Source organism: Pocillopora damicornis, chromosome 12 (genome assembly GCF_964200805.1).
Source record: "Pocillopora damicornis chromosome 12, jaPocDami1.2, whole genome shotgun sequence".
Lineage (NCBI taxonomy): Eukaryota > Metazoa > Cnidaria > Anthozoa > Scleractinia > Pocilloporidae > Pocillopora > Pocillopora damicornis.
The window spans coordinates 5936524-5951692 of NC_142681.1; the positions used below are offsets into that span (position 1 = coordinate 5936524).

Here is a 15169-nt window from a genome sequence, read left to right on the forward strand (position 1 = left end):
GCATCTTGCCAGAAGTTATTTATCGATGAGTTAGCAGCGATATCCTTTACTGAATCCAGGTGTATTCTTGTTTTTAAGGGTCGGCATAGGAAAGAAAATGTAAATTTACTACTGTTTTATTTTGTCGCCCTCATTATAAATTTATTTTCACATGGTGAAATGTCGGATAACGTCGAAAAACATGTTATTAGTTAATAATCAAATTGAGTTCAGGAAAAGAAGTTTTTTCCTGTGGGCTTTTATTTAAATGGTTTATGAATCAAGATATCAAGATTGTGAAGTTCCTCCTTAAGACTTATTGAGGTGTACACAACAACTAATATCAAAAACTTCATTGAAATTCCTTTTGCTGTATTCGTGGTCAGTAATCAGTCTCGTCTTATTTATTATTTTTTAAGACTCAGTTGGAGTCTACTAGTATTTGTTTACCTTATTTTCTAGAACACGCTTTTTACTATACGTCAAGGTAATTATAATTTGTCTTTAAATTGCTTTAGAATGACCTCACTACCCAAACGATTGCGGGGACGATATTTGAATGGTCTGTGCTGAGATATGGCGTTATTTAAATTCTTTATTCCGCTAGACTCTTTGACACACATCAATTGTGCCACTCAAGCCAAGGCAAAAGAAAAGTAATCATGATAACCAATCACATCAAAGGAACGTATCGCATAGACATACAACGAATACGAACTTAGGTAAAATGGGCAAACTGCTTAAAGCGCGGGAAAGCGCACGTGACTAATCCGTGATTTCTTCCGGTTTAGCATCTGATTGGTTGAGCGGATGCTGCGAGTTTTCTAGGCCAAACACGGCGCGAGGAAGGCTAAACCAAGCCAATCTTGTATGAATTCAATTTAAAAACTGCGCTGTTGATGAGAAGCAGCTCTTTGATCAGTTGTTACTGTCAGTGAATGGGAAGAAGCGGTAAAGGAAAAGGTTTTGTGGCACCTTCGTAGCTGTGTACTAGTTCGTTACTGCCGGTTTATGAATACATAATCCTTCCAATTCGGATGATAAAAGTTGCCCAGCAGCGCAATAATTACTTGGCATCGACAGTTATATTAGAATTAATCTCTTAATTGGTTCTATTAGAATGTTTTCAACACGAGTCATTCAGTTTCACGCGTAAAGAATGGTAAAAGCGGTGGTAGGTTATGAGACTGATCAGAAGACTACTCTTTTTTGATACACTTCACTGCTGTCAGAGCTTCCTTTTCACAATCCACGGACAATCTACCAATTCAAAGGAACTTTGTCAGATACGCACTCCTTCTGCTGAACCTTGGCCTTCAGCACGTCTTTAAAGAATATATCAGAAAATTGTATCAAACAAAGGCGTCTTCTGTGAGCGTTAGTCAAGCATTTTATCGAAAACCTCAGCTGTCCCTAAAACAGATTTCAAAGATAGACCTAAGATTGTAACTGACGCCAACAACAGTCAACAAGTCTCTTGCATGTCCTGTGAACCGTAGACTATGTGTTGAAATAAAGGAGATAAGCTTGGTTTTAATCGGATTTCGTCTAAGAGGACGCAAAGTAAGGTTCATTGGAGTTAACGCTACCCTCCTCAAGCTATTTAACGCGTAATTTTATTCTTAAGGAATTAGCTCTAGTGGAATCTTTTTTTCCTTATCATTGCTCTTTTCGGCCGGAAATAAGTCGTTTGCTAAGGCAATGTAATTATAAGCTGACGGTGAGTGATGTAGAAAAGGGAAGAACTTATCTAAATTGTTATCGCTTCATTTTATTGCTTTTTTTTCCCGATACAATTTTGCGCAGCTCTTCTCGATGATAAAGGCTACGTTCCCAGAGTCATCTACATAATCAGCGTTATCTTCTTTGGCTTGGAATGTTCGATTCGTGGGAATAACTTCAGAACAGATGGATAGCTCTGTGATTATGTGACGCGTTATATCTGAGGTGGTTGGGTTGAATAAAGGGAAAACGTCGCGTTTATTTTTTGATTTTAGCGTTCTTGCTCCTTTTAAAGCTGGTGAATAATTTTCGGTTTGCACACGAGAAAAGCACTTTCAAAGTGTACTTGAGAATTTCAAGAGGAGATATCAATATAACACTTGAACGCAAATACAATATTACATATTGGATTTAAGATTAGATCAGTGTAGTTATGAAATGAAACTGAATAGGCCTATCGTATGACTATCATGGCAGTTATCAAGAACTATGGTCTTTTATTTAAGTTCTTACTCAAGTCTCTTTATCGACAGACGGAATTCGGGACATCAACCAAGCTACGCCAAGTCTTCTAGGCCACACATGCAAGAACCGTTGAAGAAGTCATGCAATAAAATTAGATTTCAAATTGAGAGCTCAATATTTCTCAACAGTACACACTCATTTAATGTTGATTTGATGCAGAAGAGACCGAAATCCTGCCACTAACTAAGCGTGTCTAGTTTCTGATGGTTGAAACGTTTTCAGAGTACAACTATAACTTTGATTCTCTCTTTGTTGGATTCCTTTCAATTGGTTCTTTCCAGCAGATGCTTCATTTGGACAGTTTTATATATATACTATTCCGCAATTATTCGCTTTTTCGCATTTTGCCGTTGATAAAAAGACAACAGCTGAAACGGAGACCAAGAATTTCTAACAGCAAGCGAATTCTCAGAGCCGAAATTACACTAACTGTACATTAGACAGTAAGGACAACTTATTCTTGGAGGCGAGAGCATTGATAGGACGAAACAATTTTATCACGTTTTAAATTAACAGACATCCACGCTCATTGTAATACTGTCTGGCATTTATGTAAAAAAAACAGCAGGTTTAAAATAGAAATATGAAGAACCTTTCATAAGTGTGGATCATACAGTAACAAATCGACGCTTTCAACCACGTACAACCTTCATTTTCTTGGCATTTTTATGTTTACCAGACTTTCTTGACTCACTGACTTGCTGTAGCGTGTTGCTGAGCACAACAGCTGCTTCCAGTTCAAAGTCGTTTAGTTTTTTACTGACCGAAAGGAAATCGTTTATGTTGATTTGTGTGGAGCTCAGTTTAACTTTATGTAAGATAATATGCGTTAGAAAAACAATGAAATGTTCTTTTAATGATAGTAAGAACTGAAACACGACATTTCTAAAGCATGATAAACCAAGATCCTTTTTAAACTAAACTAAGGCTAAAATAGGTTCAGTTTTGCTCAGCCGAGAAGAGTCGAGTTTTTGAGCTTTCATCAGTAACATCGGTTGGAGAGCAATTTAAGACACTTTTGACCCATACGTTCTCCAAATTTGTTGCTCGCAAGGAAAAATGTTTGATGATCAATGAAACAGAATTTTTGCGAATGGGAGCCGTCGTTCAGTGAATGATTCTTTTTCGGGTAGATCGTGGACTGGACTCGAGAAAACGGCAGAACCAAACCTGACTGAGTGGGTATGTACATGTAGCAGAGAGCACTAAATTAACTTAGTGTATATGAGACTATCGGTTGGTGTGAAGATCGAAAGTGCAGGCGAAAGATAGTCGATGGCGTTTTTAGTTCCCCAACCCTCTGGTTTTTATTTTACTCATACCACTATTGGCTCGTCTCTAGAAAGCCTTAAACAAGTTAAATTGACCCTGCAGAAGAGAAAGTTATTGTATCTCAGCGTATTGTAATAAAGTAAAACTAAAGTGAAATTTAAGAAGGAAGAACCTGAGAACTGTTTCGCCTTACTGTTAAACTGCAATATACTTGTTTTTTGCTGACTAGGTATTTTTCAAACCACACATTCCAAAGCTCTAAGGGCTTTGCCTCCTAGCTTTTGAACATTCATGTCCACGCCGCTTTGTTAGCTGAGAATTTGGTGTCATACCAATGACACCAAACTATACTCTTAGAAAGAGGAGCCTTGAGAAATGTTTTCCGAATCGAACAAACAGAATTAACGCTTCTTAAACTCAATTCATTACTTTTACGAGACTTTTCCTTTTCGAAGAAAATTTAGCTGATACTCTTGTGAAACCAACTTGATCTTTCTGTGGTATCTTGTCTATCCATTGAACGACCTTTCGCTTAAGTATTGCCATGTTTCTACATTATATAACCATTCTATCCTTCGTTCTGTTATGTTGTGTAAGCTGGACTTTTCAGAAACCACCCACTTCGCGCTGCAAGAAGCACCAGAAAAGAAACTTCGCCTCAGTAATGCTCATCACTTCTGTCTGTCAGAATAATGATGGCTTAATTGAATCGTCAGACCATCAGCGGTGTCACGGGTCAAATAAAAAAATATTTAAGAATGCAAACATCTTTGCTCGTCCACATGCCATGAACATAGAACAATGAAACTTTTAACCAGGGTCCTTCTCCGATGAAAATCGGAAGAATTTTCTAGCAGTTCCATAGCTATATAGTCATTAATAGATTTCAGAAGTAGACGTTAAAAAAAGAAAACTGAATTCGCTATTTAAAGGATGTCGAAATTATATTCGAAACATATCTTTTTTTGTTTTCTAAGTGGTGATGTTGGCGTGAATTCAATCTTCCTCAATAAGGTCAAACATTTGTAGCAAATTTGCGCGTATGATGGATGATGTCTCGGGAGCCGACCTGTCAACGCAAAAGCATTAATTGATTTCACATATGCTCGGGAGGCAGGGTGATTAGAGCCTGAGATCATTAAGTCACAGAATAAAGAAAGTCGAAATGCTTGCATGTACGTGCGGTATTGATCGTGTAATACTAGGAAGTATTTTTTTCCAGACTTTGATTCGTTTTGTTAGCAGGTTCTCCTTATTCATGTAGTCAGACTTAAAATTAGGTTTCTTCCTTACAACTGTTCATTTGATAAACTGGCTAATCATTAAAGCTTAATTCTAAGGGCGCTTACTATTGGTCAGAACTGGCCGATATGGCCGCTCTATTTTCAAAGAGTCCAGTAGCTAACTGTCCGACTAGGTCAGTAGACTCCCTAAAAAATTGGGAAATTTTTTCGAAAAAATGCTCATTCAAGGATAACCTGAACAGCATGGAAGGTCAGTTCTGATCAATGCTAAGCAACGAAAAGAAAAAGTAACTTGGAATGAGGGTGATGGGATGAAGTGTTCCGTCATCCAAAGTTCTACCCTCCATTTCTCAAGACTCAGCTGCGAATTCTTCGTTTTTACTGTAAGAGCTCCTTGCGCAGATCTCTGGTTGATATTGCAGGTTATATGGAACGACTGAGAGGATCAATTTCTGGTATTTAAAGTAACAAAAGATCCAATCTTGATGTGAAGTAAAACAGAAGGCTTTGCACCTTTGCGTCAAGTGATGGGCTGCGCTCAAAATCATTAATTAGAGATATAAAACGCATTTGAATTCAGTTGAATTCCCTTCTAGAAACATCCTTCAAAAGTAGAGAAAAACAGATGAAAAACAAGAGAGTATGACAACGAACAATGTAAATTTCACATGTGGTTCAGATGCTTCCAGTAATTGCCGTCTTTGCGGTCATTTGTAATTTGTTCGGTAGCGGCTTATTCCGATAAGATTATCCTTTTAAAATTATCCACTTTTGTTTTTCAACAAATTTACGACTGGGCAATTTGTGTTACCCTTCCGTAGTCCCTTTTTTTGAATAACGAAAATTATCCAGCCGTAGAATCCATTCCTGAAACTTACCTAATCGCGTTCTAAAAACGTACCTCGCGTTCAGGGTCATTGAATACAGTTCCGCAGAAAGTTGGATGTGACCAGCTGTTGAGAGCATTTAATGATAAATCGATCGCTTTTCCTCATCGTTGTTGATGCCTATGGAACATTCGTGTTTTTCTCGCAAGCAGATCTCTCAATTTCGACAAGAATATTGCAAATTTATTGCGCTACAATAAAAACCTCATCAGCAAACTGCAGCGTTAACTAAACTTCACGCAAAGGTAATTAACCATCACTTATAAATAATTTAGGCCATTTGTTACAGTGAGACTGAAAGCCAAATCACGAATGCACCAGGCATCTCATCACAGTCAGGATAACATCTGATCCTCAGGCGGCTGTCGCTATCTAGATTTAATTAACCACGTTATCAAGTCTTTGCACACGTATGAATATTGTAACTCTCAGTGCGTTTTACTCGAACTGGGAGGTATTTAGGGATTGTGTTCCACAGCGCGCACAAGATGCACTAACCAGACGGAAGACGAATTACATAGTCACCACCGCAGCTATTAACGGGGATCGAGGATACAAAGCTATTAGTAGTACAAGCTTGTGGTAAACCATGGGAAAGTTTTCCTCCACAATTGCGCCCACGACAGATAAACAACTACCAGCAAGGCGTCGGAAGGGAAGTTCGGACACGCCGTCAGCTAATGCACTTCGCGAGAGAGTCCGAGCGCAGAATATGAAGAGGGCGTACTTAAAACTGCAGAAAACGCTGCCTCAAGTTCCACCTGATACTAAGTTACCGAGGCTCAATATCCTGTTATTGGCGATCGATTACATCTCTCATCTCCGCGATGTGCTGCATAACGGTACGTGTGCAGCTGAAGAAAACTCTTTGCCTCACAAGGTGGAGGATAAATGCGGCATGTTCCGTCCTTTCATTGAGGTAAGAGCGCTTTTTGTAAATGTCACAAGCATCAAAATTCTTCTGAAAGTGTACATTGCCTTCCCTTGATCTCGTGTCCACCTTAATTGCGATCAGGGATATGAATGAGCGCTAAGCTTGCGAATTTGTTATTCAAGGAAATCATCTCTGTGACAATCTTAAAATGAAGTGCTAAACTGCAATCACAACAGACATGTTTATTTTGCTCCACAAGTCGGGGGTTCGTGTAAACAGTCTACGTTCGTGGTCGGCAACTTTTTATATTGACTGATGTTCTTCGTTGAGTCTAACGATCTTGACTGAAGCGTAAATAACTACTTATGTAAACATTTTGTAGGGCAATCAGCTTTCCGCGGCACTTTCAGGGCTCTCAAAATGAGAAAACCATGAGTAGTACGGCACGCTGCTGTAGAATCTTAACTTTGTTCAAAACTTGTCGGTAAAAGGTAAAAATTGATGTTGTTATGACTAAGATGTTTCCCGTTTGACACAGGAGTTTTTTAAGCGATGTTTCCACGCTTTCGTGACGATACAAAGATAGGGGAATGAAGAAGATAAAAAAGCACTTTGGAAAGCACAAAGTTTATTGAACTAATGAGTTTTCATTGTTTGAAGTTATTCAAAACAAGATGATATGGAAAAAGTGCGATAACAGAGCTTTAAGACATTTGGAAAAATCATCGAGAAAGTAGTTTATTTTCGTTTTTTGAGTTTATATTTAGGCAGACAAAATCATCTGATAAATGGCTGGCGTTCGACGCTTTCAGTTTTTTACTACAAGCGGTTAACTTTGAAGATCGATCGAACGGAAATTAAGACTGATTCTCAGATAATTTTCTTTAGCAAACCAGTCACATAGCCGAATATTTTTACAAAAGTAATAGCAAATCTTAGAATTTGGATTCATGGACATGTGAATTACAGAGAGCGAATAAACAAACTCCTGGCGGCAGAGTATTTGAGAGATGTAGTACATCAGTTTTGACCCTTTTACCGCAATGCTGTCACCCCTTACGCTACCTGAAATGACGAAAAAGGATTTTCCATCGTCACAAAAATATGTTATCAAGTAGAAGTGTGATGAGGATGAAGAAAATGTAAATCAGGTGGTATCATTTGATTAAATACCAAATTCTCAAAGCTAAAAGTATACAAAATGTAGGACAGACTGAACGGAGAATTGATGACTAGATCGTGGGATTGAAAAGGTCAAGTAATCAAATATGCTGAAGTGTCCATACGAAACAGCGCCATCATATGACTCGACGAAAATGGACCATCCTTTCTACACTATTAGCTTCATAAGATATATTTCAAGAGAAGTACATCTTAAATACTTGATACCAAGTTGTAACATGCAATACTGTTGTTGCAATAATTTTGGTGTCAGCCTCGTCGTAAAAAATGCCTACAGTTATGATAAGGGCAAGGGTGGGGGGAGGGGTGGTGGTGGTCGGTACGGACCTCAGACCCTCTCCTCCTCCCCTTGGATCCGACTCTGCATGCTGAGAAGAAAGAGTGTTAAACAGTAAAGCGGAGAGGATTCGTGGCATGGGGATAAGGGATAAAAGCTTTATTTTCCTATTCCTTTGTTTTTCGTCTGGTATGATGAACAAGAGAAACGAGGAACCAATTATTTTTCTCTCTACGAACACATTTAGATATGCAGTGCTCCTTTGCTCAGAAAATAGTCTCATCTCGAAGTTGTTAATGTCAGGAACATGGCGCTGACTTTCATTGGGACGGGTTGCGGGCAAGGTGTCCTGTACTGTCTTCCGTCACCACAAGAAACGACTCACTGAAATAATGGAGGGCTTCCGATCGGGGAACAGAGAGCCACAATCAGGGCTTGGGCGAAGATATGTCCATTGCCATTTTTTAATTGTCATTTTTTCACGTTAAAGAAAGCCCTCTCCCTCAGACGTTCGCTTAGTGAATGTTCACTCAAATCAAACCAAAACAAAACAAAACAAAAAACATTTCCTTTCCTTTCTGCATCGACAAAATTATCTCCACGCTGCAGCTTGTTATATTTTTTTACTCAGAAGAACTGATCCATGTCATCCTTGTAAAACGTTTCGGTGAAAAGACTTCTTAATTTCTTCAAGGCTATCTATGGGATCCTGAACCAACTCCTGTGTACCCTTATTTTTCTCTTGGAATTGTCGACCTAGGAAACGAGAAGCCCCATTTGAGTGACGTTAAGCGGACTTTCATGGAGGAGGAGAATAAAGTTAGTCAGTACTCTGCTTTTTCCATCAAGACCAACGAGAGAAGTGTGAGATGAGCGTGCGGACTCGCTTGAAGTCATGGGGCCAAAGGGAGATTTTCGTTTGCTTGGTTTTCCTGTACGCCTTTACTTTACTCTTGGTCAACTCGAGGGAAATGGAAAGACAGCCCCCCCTCCCCCTACATAGGCTGTGGGCTTGTCACGTTTTCTGACTAATTTTCCTTGCTGGCTTTCAAATTCATGTAATCTAACTGGACCTTTAATTTTGTTCATCTCTTTCAGAAATGGCCAATCAGATGCCAGCTGCTGTCAGAGTTTTTGAGACCTCAACTTGACGAAACACAAACAAAACAACAAATTACACTCAAAGAGAAGTGAACTGACTGAAATATGGTTTTGCGTTGTAGCAAAGTTCCCCCTTCGACAAAATTATTGGTCGTTTTAAGTTATTCTTGAGCGAGAGCTTTGGCGCAGCTGTTTTCCACGTTTATGACCCAAGCCTTTTATCTGAATATGAAAGCCGAATAAGCGGTCTGTTTTGTTTTGTTCTACCAACTCAACGTAAGATTGGATTTTTTCTACTGTCCAAACAACTGAGGTAAATGGCGCAAATGATTTTATTGTTTTTTTTATTTTTTTCAAAAAAACGTTTTCAATTAAAAAATACGGTTTGATATTAAGAGCGGTGTTCAAAGTTATGCGACCTCAGAATTTCTCCCGACAGTAATCCAGTCGTTTGTTGACGAGAATCATTGGAACATTCACGTGAAATAGTCGCTTAATAATCGCTCGGATAGTACCTCTCAGTCAAACATAAAAACTCGACTCTTGTCCCTTCTCAGTTTCCTCTGCAAAATATAGGGCGGGTTTACGGACACATATATTGTAAGTATAAATTTCTCCAAAAAAACGATGTCTTTTTGCCTCCTTTGCCGGGGTCATGAAAGAGAGTACGCGTAACTTTGAAAACCAGGAATATTCACACAAAAAATTATGGGTCAGTTTTTCAAGTAATCGAAAGTAGATACTTATCGTGCATAAATCTGCCGAGCATCGTTAACGTCAAACAGTTTTAAATTATGATGTACTAAATCTAGGTCGACCTTGTTAACGTAGAGCGCATCGCGGGCTAAGTCGTTAACCCTTTAGCTCCCAAGATCTCATTAGTAATTCTCCTTACTGTCTGCCAAACGATTCTCATTATGTTATTTGGGAGAATTTGGTATCGGATCAATTAGTAATCCCATAATTGACATTTTTCGAATTCTCATCACTTGTCTGCATGATATTGTATAGATATAGTAAGGAGAAATTCTGTCTTGGTCGTTAACGGGACTTAAAGGGTTAGTTTTAAGTTATCCTTACTGCATTAAGAAATTCCAAGTACATGAAATGTGCCACATTTTTAAAAAAGATCAAACAAGAACATATCAGGCAATCATTATAAGTAAGTAAGGCATTTCAAAGATAAAGGAAAAATTCGTAAAGCCACTTACGAGAAGAGCTGAAACGACACCTCTCTTTCTCTTAATTTTATTCCCAGGGCTCCTCATACATCCAGAAAGAGAGCGGTCTGAGTACGAACTACATAGGTTACATTTCTTTCAGCCAGTTAAATCATAACTAAAATATGTATCTGGTTTATTCCTGTTTTAATTTTTTTTTTTAAGTTTTTTTCTTAGTTTTCTCATTTTATAGCCAGCTTGTAAATAGTCTGGAGTGTCTTTGTATACCCGTTTTTTCACTTCATTACAGAAGAGAAGGTTCTCTTCCACTTTTTGGCCCTTTTCCAACACTCTCAAATTCAGGACGTGCATCAGAACGCTGCTAAATTTGAGCATTATTGAATCAAACAACAAAGTTTTTGAAGTTATGTCATTTTAGTAACAAAACTCTTTTTCCATAAAATATTTGTACACTTGTTCCTTGAAGTATATACTCCACTTGTTACATATGATCTCAAAATTTAACCTTTCACAAGCCGTTTTTTGTTTGTTTGGTTATTTCTTTTTTTAATCTTTCTTTGTTTTTCCGATGATTCATTCCTTTCCCCATTTTATCATAAGCTTATAATAAATCTTGAGTTCACTTCATCGCATTAGCAAATGTTGTCTTCCAGTTTTACTTTTTGCTTCCGACTCCCAACCTCGTTTCCATGGCCTTTTCCCTAACTTGGGGGTGGGGTGCCCCACCCCCAAGTAAGGGAAAAGGCCATGGAAACGAGGTTGTCCGGCTCCTAATTTCAAGAACGCCGTTGAATTTGAACATAAATGAATCAAACAACGAAGTTTTTGTTAAAATGTCATTTCAAGGTCAAAACACTTCTCCCACAAAATCTTTGTTTACTTCTTTCTTGGAGCACGTGCTTCACTTGTTTCATACGATCTTAAAATTTTCTCTCCATTCATGGCAAGTTCCCCGCAGCTCAGTGGGTAGAGCATTGTACCGCGAAAGCGGTCCCAGTCAGGATGGAGATCCTATTCCGGGGAACTTGCCGTTTTTTTCGTTGGTTTTTTTTTTTTTTTTTTTTTTCTCGAAGATTCGTTTCCTTTCTTATTTTATATCAAGATATGAAATAATGTGGAGTGTCTTTGTATACTCGCCTTTTTTACTTCAATACATTAGAGAAGGCTTCGTTCCACTTCTTGGCAAGGTTAGCCTTTTCCTACACTCTTAAACTCAGGGCACGCATCGGAACGCTGCTGAATTTGAACATTTTTAAAACGCTTTTGTAGAAAAGTTATTTTAGGGTCAAAACACTTCTTTTAGAGAATCTTTGTTCACTTTCTCCAAGCAGTATGAACCCAAATTGTTACATATAATCTTAAAATTTGCTCGCTATTAATGGCAAGTTCCCCACAGCTCAGTGGGTAGAGCATTATACCGCGAAAGCGGTCCCAGTAAGAATGGAAATCCTGTTCCGGGGGACTTGCCGTTTTTTTCTTTTTTACTTTTTCAAGATTTTTTCGGAAGATTTGTTTCCTGTTCTATTTTAAACTAAGATTAGAAATAATTTGTGGTGTCTTTTTATTTATGCTCTTCTTTTAAATTCAATACATAGGAGAAGGTTTCGTTCCACTTATTGACAAGGTTACCTTTTTCCTACAGTCTTAAATTCAGGGCACGCATAGGAACGCTGCTAAATTTGAACATTTTCAAATCGAACAACAAATTTTTTGTAGTAAAGTTATTTTAGGGTCAAAACACTTCTTGTAAAGAATCTTTGTTCCCTTGTTCCTTGCAGTATGAACTGAACTTGTTACATATAATGTTAAAATTTACTCTCCACTCATGGCAAGTTCCCCGCAGCTCAGTGGGTAGAGCATTGTACCGCGAAAGCGGTCCCAGTCAGGATGGAGATCCTATTCCGGGGAACTTGCCGTTTTTATTTTGTTTGATTTCTCTTTGAATCTTTCTTTTTTTCCCGACGGTTTCTTTCTTTCTCCATTTAAATAGTAAGCTTATAAATAGTCTGGAGTGTATCTTTGTACTCGTCTTTCACTTTATAACATTAGCAAAGGTTTTCTTCCACTTATTAGCCAAGTTTTAGCTTTTCCTACAATCTTAAATTTAGGAAATGCATCGAAACGTTGCTTATTTTTAACATTATGAAATAAAACTCAAAGGTTTGTTAAAAAAGTCATTTTAGATTCAAACACACAGTTTTCCTCATAATCTCTATGCACTTATTTTTTGTATTACGTGATCCACCAGTTACATATAATCTTAAAATTTACTCTCCATTCATGGCAAGTTCCCCGCAGCTCAGTGGGTAGAGCATTGTACCGCGAGCGCGGTCCCAGTCAGGATGGAGATCCTGTTCCGGGGGACTTGCCGTTTTGTTTGTTTTGTTTTGTTTTTTTTGTTTGATCTCTTTTTTACGATCTTTTTGGGGATGATTCGTTCCTTTTCCCACTTTTTCCAACCTTATGAGTTATCTGGATCGTCTTTGTATGCTAGTCCATTGCAATTTGTTACATTGGCGAATGTTTTCTCCCAACAATTGGCCAAGTTTCACCTTTTCCTTCAATTTCACATGCAGGACATGCATCGATCGAAACGCTGTTGCATTTGAACATAATTAAATTAAATAACGATAAAGTTTTTGTAGCATTGTCATTTTAAGGTAAAAACTCTCCGTTTTCCACAGATTTTTTGAGCACTTGTTCCTTGCAGTACGTACTCCACTTGTTACATATAATCTTAAAATTTGCTTTCCATTTATGGCAAGTTCCCCACAGCTCAGTGGGTAGAGCATTGTACCGCGAGAGCGGTCCCAGTTAGGATGGAGATCCTGTTCCGGGGAACTTGCCGTTTTTATTTTGTTTGATTTCTCTTTTTGATCTTTCTTTTTTTCTCGATGATTTGTTTCTTTCTCCATTTTATAAATATAAATAGTATAAATAGTCTGGAGTACTCTAGTCTTTGTACTCACCTCTCACTTCATTACATTGGAAAAGGGTTTCTTCCATTTATGGGCAAGTTTTGCCTTTTCCTGCACTCTTATTTGATGCCATGCATCGGAACACTGCTGAATTTAAACACTAAACAAATAACACAGCAAGGTTTTTGTAATTAAGTCATTTTAGAGTCAAAACATAATTTTCCACATAATCTCTGTGCACTTTTCCCTCTTGTTATATATAACTTTAAAATTAAAAGTTTCCCACAGCTCAGTGGGTTGAGCATTATACCGCGAAAACAGTCCCAGCCAGGATGGAAATCCTTTTTTCGGGGAACTTGCCGTTTTAATGTTTGATTTCTTTCTTACAATTTTTTCTTATTTAGCGATGATTCGTTCCTTTTCCCATGTGATATCAATTTTGTAAATAATCTTTAGGCATTTTTTGCTTGATTTATTTGTTAACCTTTTTCTTTTCGATGATTTTTTTTCCACCAAGCCATTGCTTATAAATATTTTTCTGAGTTTAGTGAACTCCTTAGTTGCGGATGTCATCTTTTCATCGAGTTTATCTTTTTAAATATTTAGTTTCAATTTTTTTTTAAGAATACGAGGGACTGAGTAAAAGAAGAACACACGTAACGGAGTAACCAAGAGAGTTAATTCAGTGGAGGTTTCTGATACGTTCCTTAGAGCGCGTGGAAACAAGAATCTTGTGCTAATTGTGACGTACTCATCACTGATTGGTTAATTTCCATCTTCGATATTCACAGCGAATTCTAAATTTCTCTCAAAGCAAACAGGTCGTGGACAGGTGGACCACCAGGTGAGGACGTGTTACTGTCGGTGAGAGCAGTCTGTACCAAGAACGTGTTTGATGTTGGAATGGGACTGAAGCTTAATGATATTATAAGGTGGGCATTGCTGTTGTACAGTTTTATTTAATGTCCATTTTAAAGGAGGAAAATGCAAGGTTATTGAACAGGAGCGTTTTCGGTTTACCTATGACTCTGAGCTTCTCTCTCAAATACCGACGTTCATTTTGTTCATGAAGAAGATGAAGCATACGCTCCTCACTAGTTGTAACTTTTACTACGTTACGCAGCCAAGAGCGTTTGAATTTTTGTCGTAACTGTATCTCTAAAATAACCTTCGTTTTGCTACTAGGAATATCGTTTAAGCGTCTTAAATATTCTACCAGCTCGCTATAGTCGTCCTCGCTTGTGCAGCTGTAACTGAAATATGTGTAAAGCTAGGAACTTGTCAACCGACTTAAAATTGTTTTTCTCGTTTTTCTTCAGCGAAAAGAACAAAGAATCCAAGAGGACAAACCGGAATCACTGAATCAAGAGTGCACTCTACTAAGATAAGAACTTTATAGCGTTATCTTAAAGTTATAGTGAGGATGGTGGCTGTCTCTGTTTCTAAATTTTCTAAGGAACCTCGATCAATTGAATTTCATATCGAGGTCAAGATTAACAGGACAGACTTGGTTTAAAAAATCTATAGGTGTGAGAAGTAGGAGTGCAGTTCTTCAAAACTAGGCCTGAGGTGACGATGGCAGCCACCACTGAGTGATTTTTTAGGATGGCACTGCATGCGAGACAGATGGTATTTTGAGGAAAGACTCTGAACTTAAAAAAAAGCTAAAATCACCCTTTTATTATCATTCAAACGTTTGCACAGCATGGAATTTTTTTGGTTTTCGAAATTTTTTGAGTTGAAAAATATTCAACTCTCCAAACGAGTAGTCTGGTCAAACTTTGTCTTTACAATACTCAGTGTCAACTTAAAATATTCACACATTTTCTTCATCAATCTTGCAATCAACAAGAGAACAATGGCAATCAAAAAGTAAAAATTATCCATTTATTTGCCTAAAACAAAAGCTACGTTCCTTCGCTTGCGCTGGGATGACGATACATTGACGCCGCACACAATGACGAACAGAACGCTGACGTTAAGTTCACGAAAAAATTAAAGGATGTA

The 15169-nt window shown here is 38.0% G+C and overlaps 1 protein-coding gene across 1 annotated transcript; it reads left to right on the forward strand.

Annotated features, from left to right (window-relative positions):
* Nucleotides 1–6069: 6069 nt before the first annotated feature.
* Nucleotides 6070–10868, forward strand: LOC113670619 (transcription factor 24). Its single transcript, XM_089190552.1, has 2 exons — nt 6070–6548; nt 9061–10868. Exons 1-2 carry the CDS (start codon nt 6219–6221, stop codon nt 9154–9156), a joined length of 426 nt encoding a protein of 141 aa, XP_089046678.1. The 5' UTR covers nt 6070–6218; the 3' UTR covers nt 9157–10868.
* The last annotated feature ends 4301 nt before the right edge of the window (nt 10869–15169 follow it).